The 17549-nt window shown below is 43.0% G+C and overlaps 2 protein-coding genes across 3 annotated transcripts in view; one reads left to right on the top strand and one right to left on the bottom strand.

Moving 5' to 3' along the window:
- NF1 (neurofibromin 1) overlaps positions 1–17549 on the top strand; it is a 442125-nt gene that overhangs the window by 293423 nt on the left and 131153 nt on the right. The window lies entirely within an intron of this gene.
- OMG (oligodendrocyte myelin glycoprotein) lies at positions 551–17124 on the bottom strand. Of its 2 annotated transcripts, XM_075334307.1 has the most exons (3): positions 17037–17124; positions 5930–6863; positions 551–2089 (listed from the first exon to the last, which is right to left on the bottom strand). In XM_075334307.1, exons 2-3 carry the CDS (start codon positions 6041–6043, stop codon positions 761–763), a joined length of 1443 nt encoding a protein of 480 aa, XP_075190422.1. In that variant the 5' UTR covers positions 6044–6863; positions 17037–17124; the 3' UTR covers positions 551–760. The 2 variants fall into 2 exon arrangements, with proteins under 2 accessions (XP_075190422.1, XP_075190423.1); XM_075334308.1 differs by lacking the exons at positions 5930–6863; positions 17037–17124 and adding an exon at positions 2534–2751.

Genomic DNA, 17549 nt, shown 5'->3' with positions numbered 1-17549 from the left:
CCCATGTGTCGGGTAATGTACAGGCAAATGTGCCATGGTGTGGGGGTGCTTATGTATAGAGCAGTGTGTGTGTGGAGGGATAATATACATGGCAGTTCAGCCAGTGTGGGAGGGCATGGGCAAGGTGATCAACAAGTCAAGGGGGAAGGGGAACATACCAATCTACCAGTGTGGGGGAAGGGGAGTGTACGGTGTTAATCGACAGTGTTTGTGTGTAACAGGGCAGTGCACCAGTAGGAGTGGGATGTACCAGGCTATCTGCCAGTGGAGGCAGGTGTACCCGCCAGCGAGCCAATGTGTATAGTGGGAGGGGGATGTACAGTATTGTCCACCAGGGTGGGAAGGAATGTACAAGCAATGCACCTGCGTGTTTCATGTTACAGACACTTTGCACCTTAAGTTGACAATTACATACAACCAGCCTACTGATTATCTAAATTTGAAGACATACTGTATTAACTGTATTGTAAATACTATTATTTTCACAGTACATATAAAAGTGTGTTGGAGAAGAAAAATCTAGTTCGGCAGATAAAACATCCAACTGCAGTTTAATAAAATAGCTCTTGGTTATTTATTGTAAGGGCATACATAACATCAGCAGCGATCAGAGGTTTGGTGCATTGACATTCATCGACTCATTCAGTATTCAAGCAAAGCTGGATTTACAATTTGACATCTTTGAGAGTTGGATACTACAGTGCTAAAATTTAGTTTCAGGCTTGTTAAAAAAAAAGACATTATTCTTACCTTACCCTGTTTAAATCATGCCCTTATACATTGCCAAGCATGAAAGGAGTGAGTAAAAAGGGAATTGTAAGGAATGCAGCTGTGCTGCAGAGGAAGGGACAACGTGGAGTTTAACGGTTGTGCTATGTACCTCTTCCGATACAGTTGTGCTTGGCATGGCCACCTCCTGACCATTATTTGGTCCATCATTATCTGTGCTCAGGATTACTTCCGATAGATCATTATCGGTGCTTAGGATCACAGTGGGGCTGTACATTTCAATTTCCTCTACTTCATTTGAGCTTAGGAAATTATCCATGTCTTTTCCAAAATTGTTAAAGTCTAAGTGGATCATCCCATCTGCAGAGCCGTCATCTGTGAACTGAGAGTCTTCTGTGCTTGTAAGAAGTATATGGTCTGTTGTAATCAGTGGGGTTGTTGGAACAACCTCGGAGAACTGGACCTTTTTGTACAGTTTGATTTCCTGAACCTCAAGAAAATGAGAATGAGTTGTAGGAAGTAATGGAATTTCTGTTGTCACCTTATTTGTCGCTTCATATGGAGTTAGTAGGAGCTCAGTCATCTGTTCCCTGGTGTTATTGGCACAAGGATTGAGATTTTTCTTCACATTCACCCACTTAATCAGATAGTCCATGTTCTCTGTGTCCTCACATGACCATGGATTATTGTGGAGCGTAATCTCTTTTATATGCACCATTTGGTCAAAAGCGTGATTTGGTATATAGGCAAATCTGTTATTGTGCAGGTACAGGGTTTGAAGTTTAGGCATTCTCACCAGAGTTCCAGGTAAGATCTGAGTTATAGAGTTATGGGATAAGTCAATGGTCAGTATGTTGCTTGGCATGTTGGTGGGAACCGTCCAGAGATGATTGTGGCTAAGGTTCAGCAACTGCAGACTAATCAGTGTATTATTAATGAAGATTGTCCTCTGCAGGCTGTTCTTGGAGACATCTAGCACCTTCAGGTTCCACTGGTAAGCAGTGTCCAGCTTATGAAGCATCGTGATGTTGTTGTGTGCGGCATACACTTCCCACAGAGATCTCGGCAAGTGAGACGGCAGGCTCTTGAGCAAGTTGTGCGAGAGGTCAAGTGCTCTTAAGTTGGTGAACCGAGTCAATTGGTGGTCTAAATTAGTCAAGTAATTGTGCGACAAATTCAGCCGTGTGATATTGTCTTGGAGTCCATGTGGCAATGCAGTAAGACTGCTGCCAGAACAGTCCACATTTCTGTTCTTTATGGAGCAAGCACACTTCAAGGGGCAGAGGCAGAAAATATTTGGTACAGAGCATAAGATAATCAGGAGTCCTGGGAAAGGTGTCATTCGGGATCCCATCCTTGCCTGTAATGACATTAAAATCAGCCCCACAGACATTGTACTAAACAATAGAACATTTGCAGTTAATGTGATGAACTAGTCATGACAATCTTTAGATTTCCAATTTGTGTTATAGATATAATACAAGAAAGATAAGTGTGTGTGTGTGTGTGTGTGTGTGTGGTCTATATATATATATATATATATATATATATATATATATATATATATATATATATATATATATATATATATATATATATATATATATATATATATATATGTATTGAAATAAAATATATTGTGTACATAGTATGTGTATATAGTATGTGTAGCACTACATTTTCCGTGAGATGCTACTGTCCTGAACCCTCTTGCCTAATGTAACTGCAGCAGATAGTACAGTAATTGCTTGCATACACAATACGTTCTATGACCTTTAGCATCTTAGTCATAAATAAGACTTACCACTTGGTTTTCCCATCCAGAATCAATACATAGTTAATGTAACCGCATGTCTCCAGCTGTCCTCTACAGTTGCTTGCTGCTGGTGCCTTTTAGCTGCATTGTGCGGCTGTTTGCAGGAGCTCTGCATACATCTGATCAGCTATTCGGAGGACTGCAGAACTGGTGCTAGTGCTGACTCAAATATATTGGAAGTGTATCGCAGCCAATCCAGCAGCCAGTGTGAGGTCTAATGCTTAGCAGCCATTGGGAGGGGGGATACATGATTGAATGGCATTGCTTTACTAGAACATCAGTAACGTAGTGTGTTAACTGTATTAAAGCTGGAGCTGATTGCAGTAACTGTGTCAGTCTGTCTTTAAATGTCCTTGCCCTTTTATATTTGTGGAGGGTTAGCTGTGAATGTGGTCCTGCATTTAATTTTCCACTTTAATTTGGGGGTAGAAATATTAATGAAGTATACAGGGTTTTTTTTTTTTAATTAATCACTAGTTATGTCACTTCTACTCAAATTCAACAATACATTCAGTGTTCTTCCAGCATGTGTATGATCGGTCACTGACCAGTCCAGCTCTCTGCAGTCCCCGGCTTGTTCAGTCTGTTCAATGCGCTGTGGTAGATGTAGTGTTAAAGGGGTATTCCCTTCTCCAAGATTTTACCCCAATATGTAATAGGTATAATATTAGTAAAAATAGTAATAGCTAATACCTCCAATTTGAAATGTAGGATAGTTTTTCTGATTCACTGTCGCTTACCTCAATTGCAGGACCTTAAATATCAATGGTTATGGCCACTAGTAGCAGCTACTAATGACTATATGCATAGTTGTAACCATGGATACCTGAGGTCCTGCAATGCCCTGAACATTAGGTAAGCGACATAGTAAATCAGAAGACCTTACTACATTTCTAATTGGAGGTATTTGTTAATATTATTATTATTATTATTACATCTACTACATATTTGGATAGAATCTTGGAGATGGGAATACCCCTTTAACTGTAGACACCATACAGCTACAATGCCAGCTTCTGTCAGGGTGCCAGTTAGGAAAAGCGTGTTCCACTCTGGTATTGCCTGGAGCAGTTCATAAGGCTTGAGATTGTGTCCGTACACATTGAATAGTGGTTATATTTCAGTCCTGGCACTGTGTGTATATGAAATTGAAGTTACAACTGTCACTTTAGCTTTTCTCGATCAGTAATTGTCTCCATAACTATAGTTTATCACTTCCCTATGGGACATAGCCCGTCTGGATCCACCTCCAGAGATTGTTGGCCCAGTGTATGGAACAGCTGAGCAAAGCCTGTGAGGCTATTTACCAGTGTCTGCCCGCTAAGTATAGTCTTCCCCCTCTTGTTCACAGTACAAAATATTTATCAAGCAAATTTCTGCCGTAAAGTAAGCTAACAAATGGCGTAAACTTAGACTAGGCCAGGGGTCTCAAACTCGGCTGGGTGTTTGGGCCGCACAGAGGAAAAAAATAATTTGGGGGGCCGCCTTTTTTGCAGGATAAAGTGAAATTTTTATTGGTACCATATATAATATATTTTTTTTTTTTTTTACACACCTTTGGATCACTGATTTTGAACATTTTCACTTGTTTATTATAGCAAACGTGTACATTCTTTGTTTAAATATATAAAAAAAAATGTATTCCTTTCTTGTAACTAGTAGTGTTACAATTAGCACTATATAGAAATTTTAACCAACATCTTTTAGTAATGTTTCCCATCTTGTTGCAACATGCCCATCCTTGTCCCCTTGTAGTATTGTGCCCCATCCTAGTCCCCATCCCACAGTAATGTGCTCATCCTTGTCCCCATCCTAAAGTAATGTTCCCCATCCTTGTCTCCATCTTTTAGTAATGTGCCTCATCCTTATCCCCATCCTATAGTAATGTCCCCAGACTTGTCCCCATCTTATCATAATGTGCCCATCCTGTACTAATGTGTTCATCCTTGTCCCCATCCTATAGTAATGTCCCCAATCTATAGTAATGTGTTCATCCTTTTCCCCTATCTTATTGTAATGTTCCCCATCCATGTCCCCTTGTAGCAATGTCCCCATTTTATAGTACTGTCCTATCCTATAGTAATGTGCCCATCCTATAGTAATGTCCCCCTTCTATAGTAATGTCCCCAGTATTATCCCTATCCTATAGTAATGTTTCCCATCCTTGTCCCCTTGTAGTAATGTTGCTATCCTGTAATATTGTGCCCCATCCTAGTCCCCATCCTATAGTAATGTGCTCACCTTGTCCCCATTCTATAGTAATATTGTCCCCATACAATAGTATTGTGCCCATCCTTGTAATGTTCCCAACCTATAGTAATGTCCCCATTCTATAGAAATGTCCCCAGCCTTATCCCCATTCCATAGTAATGTAGGCACTTTGTCCCCATCCTGTAGTTATATGGGGGGGGGGGGCAGTGGCTCTAGCATACCGATCGCTCCCGTCACCTTCCACAGACGCTGGAGTGAAGCTGAGATCCACAGTGATTGGAGAGATCAGTCACAAGGCCGGTCTCTCCAGTCAGAGCTGGGGGAGGGTGAAGCAGAGGTCACCCAGCTCCAGCCAATAATCGGTGCTACAGCTGCACTGATGATGGCTGGATTTCAATGTTTTAGCCATTTTCAATGGTTGAAACATTACAGTGGCTGTGATTGGCTGAGCTGCGTTCGTCAGCCAATCACAGCCTCCTTAGGTCCGGGGGAAGACACCACCCCTCCTGAGGTCAGGCAGAGGTCCCCTCCTCCCTGAATCTAAGGTATTTGCAAAGCGATCGCAGCCACCGGGGCTCCGGGGCCGCGATTTCGCCATGATGTACTGGGTATGTCATGGGTCCTTAAGTACCAGGGAGCCAGGACGTACCCAGTACGTCATAGGTGACTAAGGGGTTATTGTGCCGTCCTTCACATACACACATAAAAAACCCCAAAAAACACCATTCTTCTCACCAGTCCCGCGTTCCCTCGGCTGCCTCATCTCTGCTTCGTGCGGCCCCCAGGCCCATGCCCCTGTTTACTATCGCAGCAGCTGCAGTGTCACAGTCAGTGATTTATGTCAGATCATTGTGTTGCCGGCGAGAGCGCAGCAACTGCAAAACAATCATCTGACATAAAGTGCAGACAGTGGCTGCGGCTCCTGCACCGGACGCGATAGTAAACAGGGGCACGGGCCTGGGGCCGCACGAGGCAGCATGAGGGGCTGCATGCGGGCCGCGTGTTTGAGACCCCTGGACTAGACAATCTAAGCACCAGGTGAACCACCCTGATAAATCTGGCCGCTATTAAAGGTCTCTATTCTAAATATTAAGTTATTGATAATTCTGCCCCAATATTCTTAAATTAATATGTGATAAATAGTTAACTTGCGAATGACAATTGTGTGTTTACCTCAAAAGTCTGGTGGAGGTGGTGGCAGAATTTGGTCATCCAAGTTTTTTGTGATGTGTAGAGCATCCATATCACTTTTTGGGGGGTGGTTTGGTTCGGGAATGCTGTTTTCATCTTGCTGATGTGAATTCATTTCAGGAAACGTTTGCAGGTGATTGTCGTTCACGTCTTGTTCAGGAAAAGTACTTGGTGGGGGAGGCAATGGCAATTCTTGAGGAACATCAAGTGGAGGTGGTGGCAGAAGTTGGTCATCCAAGTTATTTGTGGTGTGTTGTACATCCATATCACTTTTTGGGTAGTGGTTTGTCTCGTGAATGCTGTTTGCATAATTATGTGTATTCATTTCAGGAGAAGTTTGCAGGTGATTGTCTTGCATGTCTTGTTCAGGAAATGTACTTGGTGGGGGAGGCAGTGGAAATTCTTGAGGAACATCAAGTGGAGGTGGTGGAAACATCTTGCCATCAGGGGTTCGTGAAAGCATCTCGGCCTCCGATACAAGACTTGCATTTTTGCTTGGTGCTGCTGGTACAACTGGTACAATAGTTGTTAATGTTTTTGCATTTTCGTCTTCCTCAAAATGTTCCTGGTTCATTTCTCCACCCATTACACAATGGAAATCCTGTTCTGTGTTGTTTGCATTGCTTATTATTGGAGATATGCTTATATGTGACAGCGACATATTTCTCCCCAAGATGTCACTGTTCATAAAGTTTCTTTCTTCTGGAATATTTCCATCTGCCAGCGGGGATGGCCCAGCCCAGGTTTGGTCCTGTGATCTGCTCTGATTTTTAACGAACTTCCATAAAATAATGCCTATTAATGTGATTACCATAAGTATTAAAAATCCTCCAACCAGTGCCCCGGCAAGCCAGAGATATTGGCCTGACTCTTCCCCAGTGGGTCCATTATTGTTTCCTTCTTGTGCTCTGTCCATCTGCAAACAAAAGGGGAAATTATTTAACACTTTTGTTAGTTTCTTTTTTTATTTTTATAATTAAATTGTTTGGGATATAGGTGGTGAATCTAAATCGAAGATCAGGGGCAGGAGCCATGGCAAGAACCTTTTTCTTTTATATTATAGGGACCTGTACACTCATGTCTTGTTTTCTTCCATTTAATTACTTGCATTTGAGTGTTCTGGATATTTATTTATTTTATTTTATTTTTACAAGACTGCATTGTGGTGTTCTTGTGTTATTCCTTCTACACATTTATGTGTAAACTAGAAATAGGCCTGATGCTATCGCATTGGGAGTGCAGTGAGATGAACATCTGCCTATGCTCAGTGGTGCTGACAGGAGCAGTGGACATGTGGGACACTGTTAGTGATTTCCAACATATCTGTGGTATGTCATCCCTCCGCATTTGTGTATTGTATGTGTTGTTTGCGGTGCCAGCGGTGAGGGGATCTGAGGTCAGACTCCAGGGCTTCCACGATCCCTTTCTCCCAGCCGTGTGACAGCAGGAGGGGAGGCCCCTGGATCCACGGATATTTTTTTGGGGCTAATTAAATGTGTTAAAGGCTGTGTATTTTTATTGTAACTAAACATAATGTGTATGTATTTCACTCTCGCTCATCGTTAGATCCCCCATGTCTCCTCGCTCGCCCCAACACGCCTCCTTATGTGTCATCGTCATGACCACCATGTCTCCTCGCTCGCCCAAACATCGCTGTATTCATATCAATTTCAGGCAAGCGCGGACATACTCTTTACTCCTCTGTCAGATCACAAATTTGTGATTGTTAGGGCCACCATGTTTCCTCATTCGCCCCAACATCACTGAAGCCATAGCGATGTCAGGCAAGCGCAGACATACCGTGACACGCCTCTTTACTCCTCCATGAAATCGCAAATGTGTGATTTCAAACACCAACGCCTCATTATACCTGAATGTGGTATGGGTATCACAATCTTACACTAGGAACAGAATTGGGCTTACTCAGCCCACACTGCTGTCCCTGCACGGTTTTCCCTGGTTACCATGGCGGGCGCGAACTTCGGCTGCGCAACTGACAGTGCCGCAGTGCATTGTGGGATACGGTTACATCCACAACTGGCAATTATGTATGTAGATTTACTACTGGGTGTTACATTTCACTTTAAAGGGGTTTTCCGGTCTATAATAATCAGTCTGCAGTCACTCTGTCACTGCACACTTAAGAATCCTCCCAGTGCACACACTGAGCGCTGTGAGGATATGCCGGTCTCTGAGCCATGATCGACAGTCATGTGACCGCAATATGCATGTGCCCGGCCAGAACCTGACTAATGGGCGCGGCCTCACGCAATATAAAAAATGCATATAAGGCTGCTTTCACACTACGTTTTTTTAGCATGCGTCATGAACGTGTTTTTGCTGCAAAAGTGGATCCTGTTTTTGCAAAAAAAAATCTCATGCAAACGCATGTTATTTTGCAGGATCCTGTCACTTGAAGTTTATGGCCGGGCATTGGAGTCATGTGATCGGGAGTGAGGGGAACTGGACATGACAGACTGGGAGCTGGCATCTGAAAGCTGCGGTAAGCTGTAACCAAGGTAAATATCGGGTAACTAAGTGAAGTGCTTTGCTTGAATACCCGCTATTTACCTTGGTTACGAGTGTCCGCAGCTTCTAGGAGCCGGCTCCCTTCACACTTAACCAAAGTAAACATCGGGTAACTAAGAAGCGCTTTGCTTGGTTACCCGATATTTACCTTGGTTACGAGCGTTCGCCGCTCTCAGGCGGGGGAGAGAGAGAGGGAGGGGGAGAGATGGAGGGGGAGAGAGACACTGATCACGCCAGGCTGGCTTCTGGGCATGCTCAGTAGAGCAAGCAGGATCCTGTCTATCAGCATGCCAGCGTTCACATGCGTTTGCGTGCTGTTTAGTCAGGATCCAGCGATTTGCAGTATTTGGACGCAGCTCAAAAACGCTACAAGTAGCGTTTTTGAAAAAAGTTAAAAAGCTGCAAGTCGCTGGATCCTCACTATAACGCACGCAAACGCATGTGAACGCATGTTGACGCGAGTCCATTGCAAATGCATTGAAATGAAAATGCATTTGCACTGGATCCGTTTTTGCGTTAAAAAAACGTTCATGACGCATGTTAAAAGAACGTAGTGTGAAAGCAGCCTTACAGCATTTTATTGCTGCATTGTTCAGGTGGTTACATGTGTGTTTTGTCCACAATAACCGGATAATAGTTACCGTATATTATTCACTAAAATTGCTGTAAAAACACAGCACAAATCTCTTGTTGCGCTTTTGCAATTTCTCATTGTTTCTACGTGTGAAAAAATGTTTCAAAAATTCTGAAAGATTCGGCATGCTGCAGGTTTTTAACAATGCTGCAGAGCTCAAATTCAGCCAAGAGAAAAGAAAAAAAGCTGTGCGTGCATGAGATTTCTGAAGATTTCTGATATCTCAAAGCTGTTGCTGGTGCTGTACAACGCAGAAAAAATGCAGCCCAAAAAAAAAAAGCTGCAATAAAACAATGTTAACATTGCCCTAGTAGCGTTGCCTCAGAATATTTGGTGAACTTTTGACATTGCAGATTTTCCTGCAGCATTTCTGCACCCATTAGGCTATGTGCGCACGTTGCGTACAAGCCCTGCAGATATTTCTGCAGCGATCTGAAGAGCACATGTGCGCTTTAGATCGCTGCAGAAATGTCCGTAGTGAGCGCCGATTCCATGCGCTCTGCCTGCAGCTCCTGCCATAGACAGAGCAGGGGCTGCCGGCAAAGCGCAGGAAAGAAGTGACATGTCACTTCTTTTTGCGCAGCGCTTCGGCAGTAGCCGAAGCGCTGCGCTCTTAGACGCCACGTGCGCACGGCCCCTGCACATAGACTGTGCAGGGGACGCTGGACGCATGCAGTTACGCTGCGCTACAAAGCGCAGCGTAACTGCATGTTTTTACGCAACATGCGCACATAGCCTATGGCTGCTTTCACACTACGTTTTTTTAACATGCGTCCTGAATGTTTTTTTTTTCAGCAAAAGCAGATCCAGTGCAAATACATTTTAATTTCAATGCGCGGCAACGTGTTCACATGCGTTTGCGTGCGTTATAGTGAGTATTTTAACATTTTTCAAAAACACTACTTGTAGCGTTTTTTAGCTGCGTCCAAATACTGTTTGCCACTGGATCCTGACTATACCGCACGCAATCGCATGTGAACGCTGGCATGCTGATAGACAGGATCCTGTTGGGCAGAAACCAGCCTGGCATGATCAGAGTTTCTCTCTCTCTCTCTCGGTCTCTTTATCTCAATCTCTCCTTCTCACCCCCTCTCTTACTCACCGATCACAGGCGCGGTACTGCACGACTGTCACACTGCTCTGGCGGCTTCTCTTCTTTTGAAAATGCCAGCCGCTCATTATTCCATTTCGTATTCACTGCTTCCCCTGCCCACCGGCGCCTATGATTGGTTGCAGTCAGACATGCCCCCATGCTGAGTGACAGCGTGTGTGCGGTGATGATGGGGGCGGTAGTGCCGGTGTGTGCAGTGATGATGGGGCCGGTAGTGCCTGCGTGTGTGCGGTGATGATGGGGGCGGTAATGCCGGGGTGTATGCGGTGATGATGGGGGGCGGTAGTGCTGGTGTGTGCGGTGATGATGGGGGCGGTAGTGCCGGGGTGTGTGCGGTGATGATGGGGGTGGTAGTGCCGGTGTGTGCAGTGATGATGGGGCGGTGATGATGGGTGCGGTAGTACCGGTGTGTGTGCAGTGATGATGGCGGTAGTGCCGGTGTGTGCAGGGATGATGGGGGCAGTAGTGCCGGTGTGTGTGCGGTGATGATGGGGGTGGTAGTGCCAGTGTGTGTGCGGTGATGATGGGAGCGGCAGTGCCAGTGTGTGTGCGGTGATGATGGGGGCGGTAGTGCCGGGGTGTGTGTGCGGTGATGATGGGGGCGGTGATGATGGGGTCGGTAGTGCCGGTGTGTGCGGTGATGATGGGGGCTGTAGTGCCGAGTTGTGTGAGGTGATGATGGGGGCGGTAGTGCCGATGTGTGCAGTGATGATGGGGCGGTAGTGCCAGTGTGTGTGCAGTGATGATGGGGGCGGTAGTGCCGGTGTGTGCAGTGATGATGGGGGCGGTAGTGCTGGTGTGTGCAGTGATGATGGGGGCAGTAGTGCCGGGGTGTGTGCGGTGATGATGGGGGCAGTAGTGCCGGTGTGTGTGCGGTGATGATGGGGGCAGTAGTGCCGGTGTGTGCAGTGATGATGGGGCGGTAGTTCCAGTGTGTGCAGTGATGATGGGGCGGTAGTGCCGGGGTGTGTGCGGTGGTGATGGGGGCAGTGATGATGGGGGCGGTAGTGCCGGTGTGTGCAGTGATGATGGGGCGGTAGTGCCGGTGTGTGTGCAGTGATGATGGGGGCAGTAGTGCCGGTGTGTGCAGTGATGATGGGGGCGGTAGTGCCTGTGTGTGTGCGGTGATGATTGGTGTGGTAGTCTCTCTTCTCTCTCTTTCTTTCTTTCTGTCTGTCTGTCTGGTTCAGTTCCCTTCACTCCCTATCACATGACTCCAATACCCGCACACAATTTCAGGTGACAGGATCCTGTAAAATAACACATACGTTTGCATGTGTTTCTGTTTAAAAAAAAAAAACAAAAACAACCCAGACCTGCTTTTGCAGCAAAAAAACCCGTCCAGGACGCATGTTAAAAAAGCGTAGTGTGAAAGTAGCCTTAAACTAATTTTTTGCAGGTTTTTTTTTAATTTTTTTTACTGCAGCCAAAACCTTTTGTTATTGACTGTAACAACACTGTATAAAATGCAGCTATTTGCTTTTTACTATGTTTTTTTTTTTTTCAGCTTTCGTTTTACAGGCACAATCACGTAAATGTTAATAAACTTAGTTTTATTCACACAAAAATGGAGCCCAAATGTTTTGCTGTTTTTTGTGTGTTTGTTTTTTTTGGAATTTCCCATTGCTTTCCATGGATGAAGAAATTCTGCCAAAATACTGAAACAATTGACATTTTTCAGATTTTAAAAAAACACTGCAGTGATTAACTTCAGACAGGAAAAAATGCGTGAGATTTCTGAAACCTCATAGTTTTTACTGCTACTGTAAAACGCAGCTTCTTTTCTGCAGAAAAACGAGCACAATAAAAACATTACAAAAACCCCAACATAGGGAATTTTTTCGATGTGTTTTATGGCTTTTTTTTTTCTTTTAGCATGCTTTTTTTTTTTTTTTTTTGAAGCTGCGTTCTATTTTTTTTTTCTTCTTCTTTCTCTTCTTGGTATTTCATTGTTTTTTTTCTCTTTTTGGTATGCCATTTTTTTTTTTTTTTATAAAATATTAGAAAAGCTTTCTTTTTAATACTTCCCAGCGTTGACAAATCCTCATTGATAGTCATGTGTGGATGACATTTTTTTTTTTAGTGCGTTTTCAATGGAAAGGCACTAAAAATGCGTGTGCGTTTCTTCCCTGTGTATTTTCCGCATCAAATTCAAGTCTATGGGGAAAATCCACACATGAAACTCCACGTATCCACAAGAGGAATTAACATGCTGTGGATGCACAATCTACAATATAGACACAAAGATTTGGCTTTTTATGTGGCATGTGCCTAAACCGAAAAGACAGGAGAAGGCAGCTTTTGTTTGGCCTGATGGAACATTTCATCATGGCGTCACCCTCTTAATAAGCTGGATTCCAGTATGAGCTAGGCGTAAAAGAAACTGGTCATCACAGTGATGTAACTGGGCAGCAGCTCATCTCACTGCTTTACTCCATGCCCGTAATCTATCGTCATGCATGTTATTGGAAATGAAACGCTCTGTTTTTATTGTAAACTTTTCTTTGCACATACCTAATAAGAGTTGTATTCTCGTTTAGTGGTTTCCTCCCTCGGCTAATAAAACATGTAATCCTTTTATAGCTGTGATTGAGCTGAAGTGGTTTGTCAACATCCTTTTTGTACCGTGCTCCATTTTACCGTAAAGCCTACATACACAGATTTGGAAATGCACTTTCAATGAATGCACCTCTGGGGTATAGGTTTTCCATGCTACCCCCCAAAAAGACATTTTTTTTCCTCTTGCTTCACTTTACTGTTCTTAACATTTCCACTAAACTTTCTTTGACTTAATGTAATTGAAAAATATTATGTTTCTTTTAAAAAGACAACCAAATGTATGTCAGCACAAAATGACTGTTCAAACCAAGCACAGGCGTTCAATGGACCTTCAAACCTTATTTGGCATCTATATGTGCCCTCTTTTCCTTGAATGACAGCTCTGTTGTTACAGAAGCCAAATATGAGAGGAAACAGATGGAAAAAAAAGTAGGTCGGAAGGTGCACTGAACTGTTTGGTCATTCCAAGGGGATGGTTGTGTTTTGTTTAAGCAGGCATAGTGTACTGAAACACTAAAAAAAAAACCAAAACTCTCCATCTTGAGCTCCAAGGGGCAAAATAAATCAAAATATTAAAACCGTTTTTGATGAAATGTCAAAAAAAAATTAAAAAAAAAAAACAACAAAAAGCTAGCACTAAATGTGCACAACAGCACTAAAAATTCCAACTGTACTTATTATAAATTTGAGATTTTTGGCAAACAATTGCAATTTCTTGAGCCACCCTGCCACTCCACGACAAATCTCATTTGGGGCAGTCCTAACACTAAAATATTTTTATAAAATGTGCCAGACGGCCTCACATATGAAAGAGTAGAACTGATCTTAGCAGCACCTACTTGGTCTTTTTCAATCCCGTACCCATGACTGAGTCATGGCTGTGGGCGGCACAGGTCCAAGCAAATGCATGAAGTAAATAGCCAGTGGACAGGGCCTGATGACTGAATGTGAACAGCCACCAACCGCCAAAATCTAGACAGGTGGAATACATCCCAAGTGGGGTGCATAGCAAGGTGGGGGTCAGCCATCGACCAATTCAATGAAGAAAAAACAAAAAGCCAGCACTAAATGTGCACTCCAGCACTAAAAATTCCAACTGTACTTATTATATTGGCAAAATCTCAAATTTATAATAAGTACAGTCATGGGTACGGGATTGAAAAAGACCTGCTAAGAGCAGTTCTACTATTTCATATGTGAGGCCGCATGGCACATTTTATAAAAATATTTTAGTGTAGGACTGCCCCAAAGAGATTTGCTGTGACGTGGCGGGGTAGCTCAAGAAATTGCAATTTTTTGCCAAAAATCTCAAATTTATAATAAGTACAGTTTGGAATTTTTAGTGCAGTAGTGCACATTTAGTGCTGGCTTTTTGTTTTTTCTTCTTTGATGAAATGTCTGTCTGATCTCCTTAATGCTCATTGATGGACTGTCAGATAACCGATTAACTCGGTCTGAGATCGAACTACAATGGTCGGACTGCCCGCGGCTCTCGCGATTTGTGCGTGACAGCTGCAAAGAAATTTATGAAGCTGCCACGCTCTGGTCAGGAGAGCCATGGCCAGACCGAGCATTGCGGTCCAATCTCTCTTCGATTCATCTGAATGCACCCTATGGGTGATTTTTACACACATCCACTTATATAATAACTTTGAATGAGAAGAGTGGACAACCCCTTTCATCGGAAAATAAAATTACATCCTTTAGTTTAAAACATGTATTTATGGTAAACACATTCTACACATTGGTGTTTTTTTTTTTAACCATGTTAGCGTCTATATTTAAAAACCTGAAAACATCCAAACAAAGCACTAACAATAGACCAACACTTCCTTTATTTTTTAAAGATTACTTTTCAGCAGTCTTAACATCTGAGCCAGAATTGCACTGATAGGTATCGCCTATGTATACCGTATTTTTTGGACTATAACATGCACTTTCCCTACCTTCCCAAGTTTGAGAGGAAAGTGTGGGGGGGTACGTCTTATACTCCAGATGTACCTCGCTAGGGGGGCACAGTGGTGGAGCAGGGTCACAGGAAACTTAACCAGGCTGCTCTGGCATCTGGTGTTAACATATGTGCCACTACTGGAGAATGAATATTCACTTCTAACCCACCCATAATACCGGCCACCTCTGCACTGAAGCTGGCTCAGAGAGGTGGCTGGGATTATGGGCGGGGCTAGAAGGGAATTTTCATTCTCTTTCATAGCAGGCACATGTGTACGCCTATGGCTTCCTGCAGCGGCTGGCGTTATTGTTTGTCCGCTATTAAAGAAAATTAATATTACTGCTCCCCACGCCCATACTACAGGGTGTGGAAAGCAGGAGATATTAATTTTGTATTAGCTGGCAGCGAACATTGGCGTGTAACTGGGGATGCATGCTGTGACGTCATGTGCTGCTAGTCGCTTACACGTCGAAGTCCGTTGTCTGCATCAGAAGAGCAGGGGAGCGGCATGTATGGGAGTACAATGGGTTTTTGTGTGTGTGCAGTATAACAGGAGGCATACATACCAGGATGGGCCCATGATGGGGGACATACAGTTTATACTTGGATGGGGGATATTACTACAGAATTGGGGGTTATTACCCCCACAATAGTGTCAGCAGCATATCTCAACCAACCCTCCCCGCCACCACCCGACCCATGACCACATTTTTTGCTTCAATGTTATTTTTTTCCCCTTATTTTCTCCAGAGGTATCTCTAGAGTGGTGATACACGGACTGTGGGCTGTAGGTGTCCGAGCTACATGTGCACCACTCATTTCACTCGGAGTTCTGTGAACCAGGGCTGTGGAGTCGGTAAGCCAAACCTTCGACTCCGACTCCGACTCCGACTCCTCAAATTCTCTTGCACCGACTCCGACTCCGGCTCCGACTCCGACTCCGGCTCCGACTCCGACTCCTACATATATTGCTTATAGTTAGGTGAAAAATTTATTGTAGTACATGAATATGTGTATGTGAACATCAGACATTTAATAATTTTTATGATACATTAATCAAGATATTTGGATAGAACATAAAATATATTTATTGGAATACAACTTTAGAACACAAAAAACTGTAATAAATTGTAAATATGTAATACACTATGTAATATACAGTAGATTACATATATATCTTGTGTGTGTGTATATACACTGTATATATATATATATTATATATATTACATATTTACAATTTATTAGTTTTTTTGTGTTCTAAAGTTGTATTCCAATAAATATTTTATGTTCTATCCAAATATCTTGATTATTGTATCATAAAAACAATTAAATGTCTGATGTTCACATTGTACTACAATAAATTTTTCACTTAAATATAAGCATTATACTAAATGTTGTTATTTAGTAAAATATTCAGCACATTCTGCATTGCACTCCTGTCCCCAATTTATTATATATTTTAGGAGTCGGAGTCGGTGCATTTTATACCGACTCCGACTCCGACTCCACCAAAATGAGCTCCGACTCCACGACTCCGACTCCGACTCCACAGCCCTGCTGTGAACGGTCGAGCAAGTACACTACTGGGCACAGAGCATGTACAGCAGCTACTGCTCACAGTTTCCGTGTACCATGAGGAACAGAGGATTGGGGTTAGGTATCTTTTGTGTCCTAGTGATGTAATCTGCATTTATTAGACCATAACTAAATATCCTGTGGATGAGCTGCACATGATGAGACAATATAAAGCAGTAAAGAAAACATTTAACAGTATAATTTACACTATAATCACCTGACATCATTACATTGCCCGTGACCCTTTCCATACATTGCTCGGAACATCTATTTGCTAGGTGGTCCTGCTATTACAAGGTCTACTTTAGGTGTGGTTATGTGTTTTGGGGTGGGGGGGGGGGTGCACAAAAGTATTCCAAAACTATTGAGTGATTACATTAAGTACCGCTTGTATCTGAGCTGGCTATATGTGCATTTTAACAAGGTCCTAGTTGGTTCTTTCCATGGTTTGGATTGATTCCTGGAGAAGTTGTAATTGACATCTCCTCTAGTATTCTGTCATACATTTGTAACAAACCCCTGGCAGAACACCTCCACAATGTACAGCTTTCTAATGTATATTGGTAACAATCTGAGTGTTGGCAGAGAAACAGTTGTTTGGAACCGGTTATTTATGGTGATTGATCCTGTAAAAGGCAGTGTTTCTATAACACCATATAGCTGTAATAACTATGTTTGAGCCTAGTAGCTGGACTACCCGCTCTCTCGTGTGATGTGTGAATGTACTCACCTGCTTGTTTCAGTGGCTTTCTCCGCTCTTCTTTTCTTCATGTGTAAATGTAAGTAGGATTGAAAAAGTGAATCTTTTTAACGCTGACTATATAGATGTTGCATGAAAAAGGAAGTAGCTACAAGATCCAGGAAGTGTAATAGTTTGAGATGTTAGAACTGTGCCAAGATCTGGCCTTTTGTAAGATTTATTAAAGGAGTATTACAGTTTCGTTACATAAAGAATACTCATTGTATTGAATTTATACAATCTTTAATTTACCGTATTTTTCGGACTATAAGGCTATGTGTCCACGCTGCGGATTTTGCCGCGGATTTCTTGCGGAAAAGCCGCGGATTTCCCGAAAATCTGCAGCTCAGGCACTTCCCATCCATTTCTATGGCATTTTGGAAATGCTGTGCACACGCTGCGGATTTTTCCGCAGCGGATTTCGTGCGGATTTTGATCCGGAAAAATCTGCAACATGTCAATTATTGTTGTGGATTTTCATCCGGATTTTGGCTTTAAAATTGG

This window comes from Anomaloglossus baeobatrachus, chromosome 2 (assembly GCF_048569485.1).
Source record: "Anomaloglossus baeobatrachus isolate aAnoBae1 chromosome 2, aAnoBae1.hap1, whole genome shotgun sequence".
NCBI classification, from domain to species: domain Eukaryota; kingdom Metazoa; phylum Chordata; class Amphibia; order Anura; family Aromobatidae; genus Anomaloglossus; species Anomaloglossus baeobatrachus.
The sequence above is the reverse complement of the archived record's forward strand: the minus strand, read 5'-3'. Positions and strand labels throughout refer to the sequence as shown.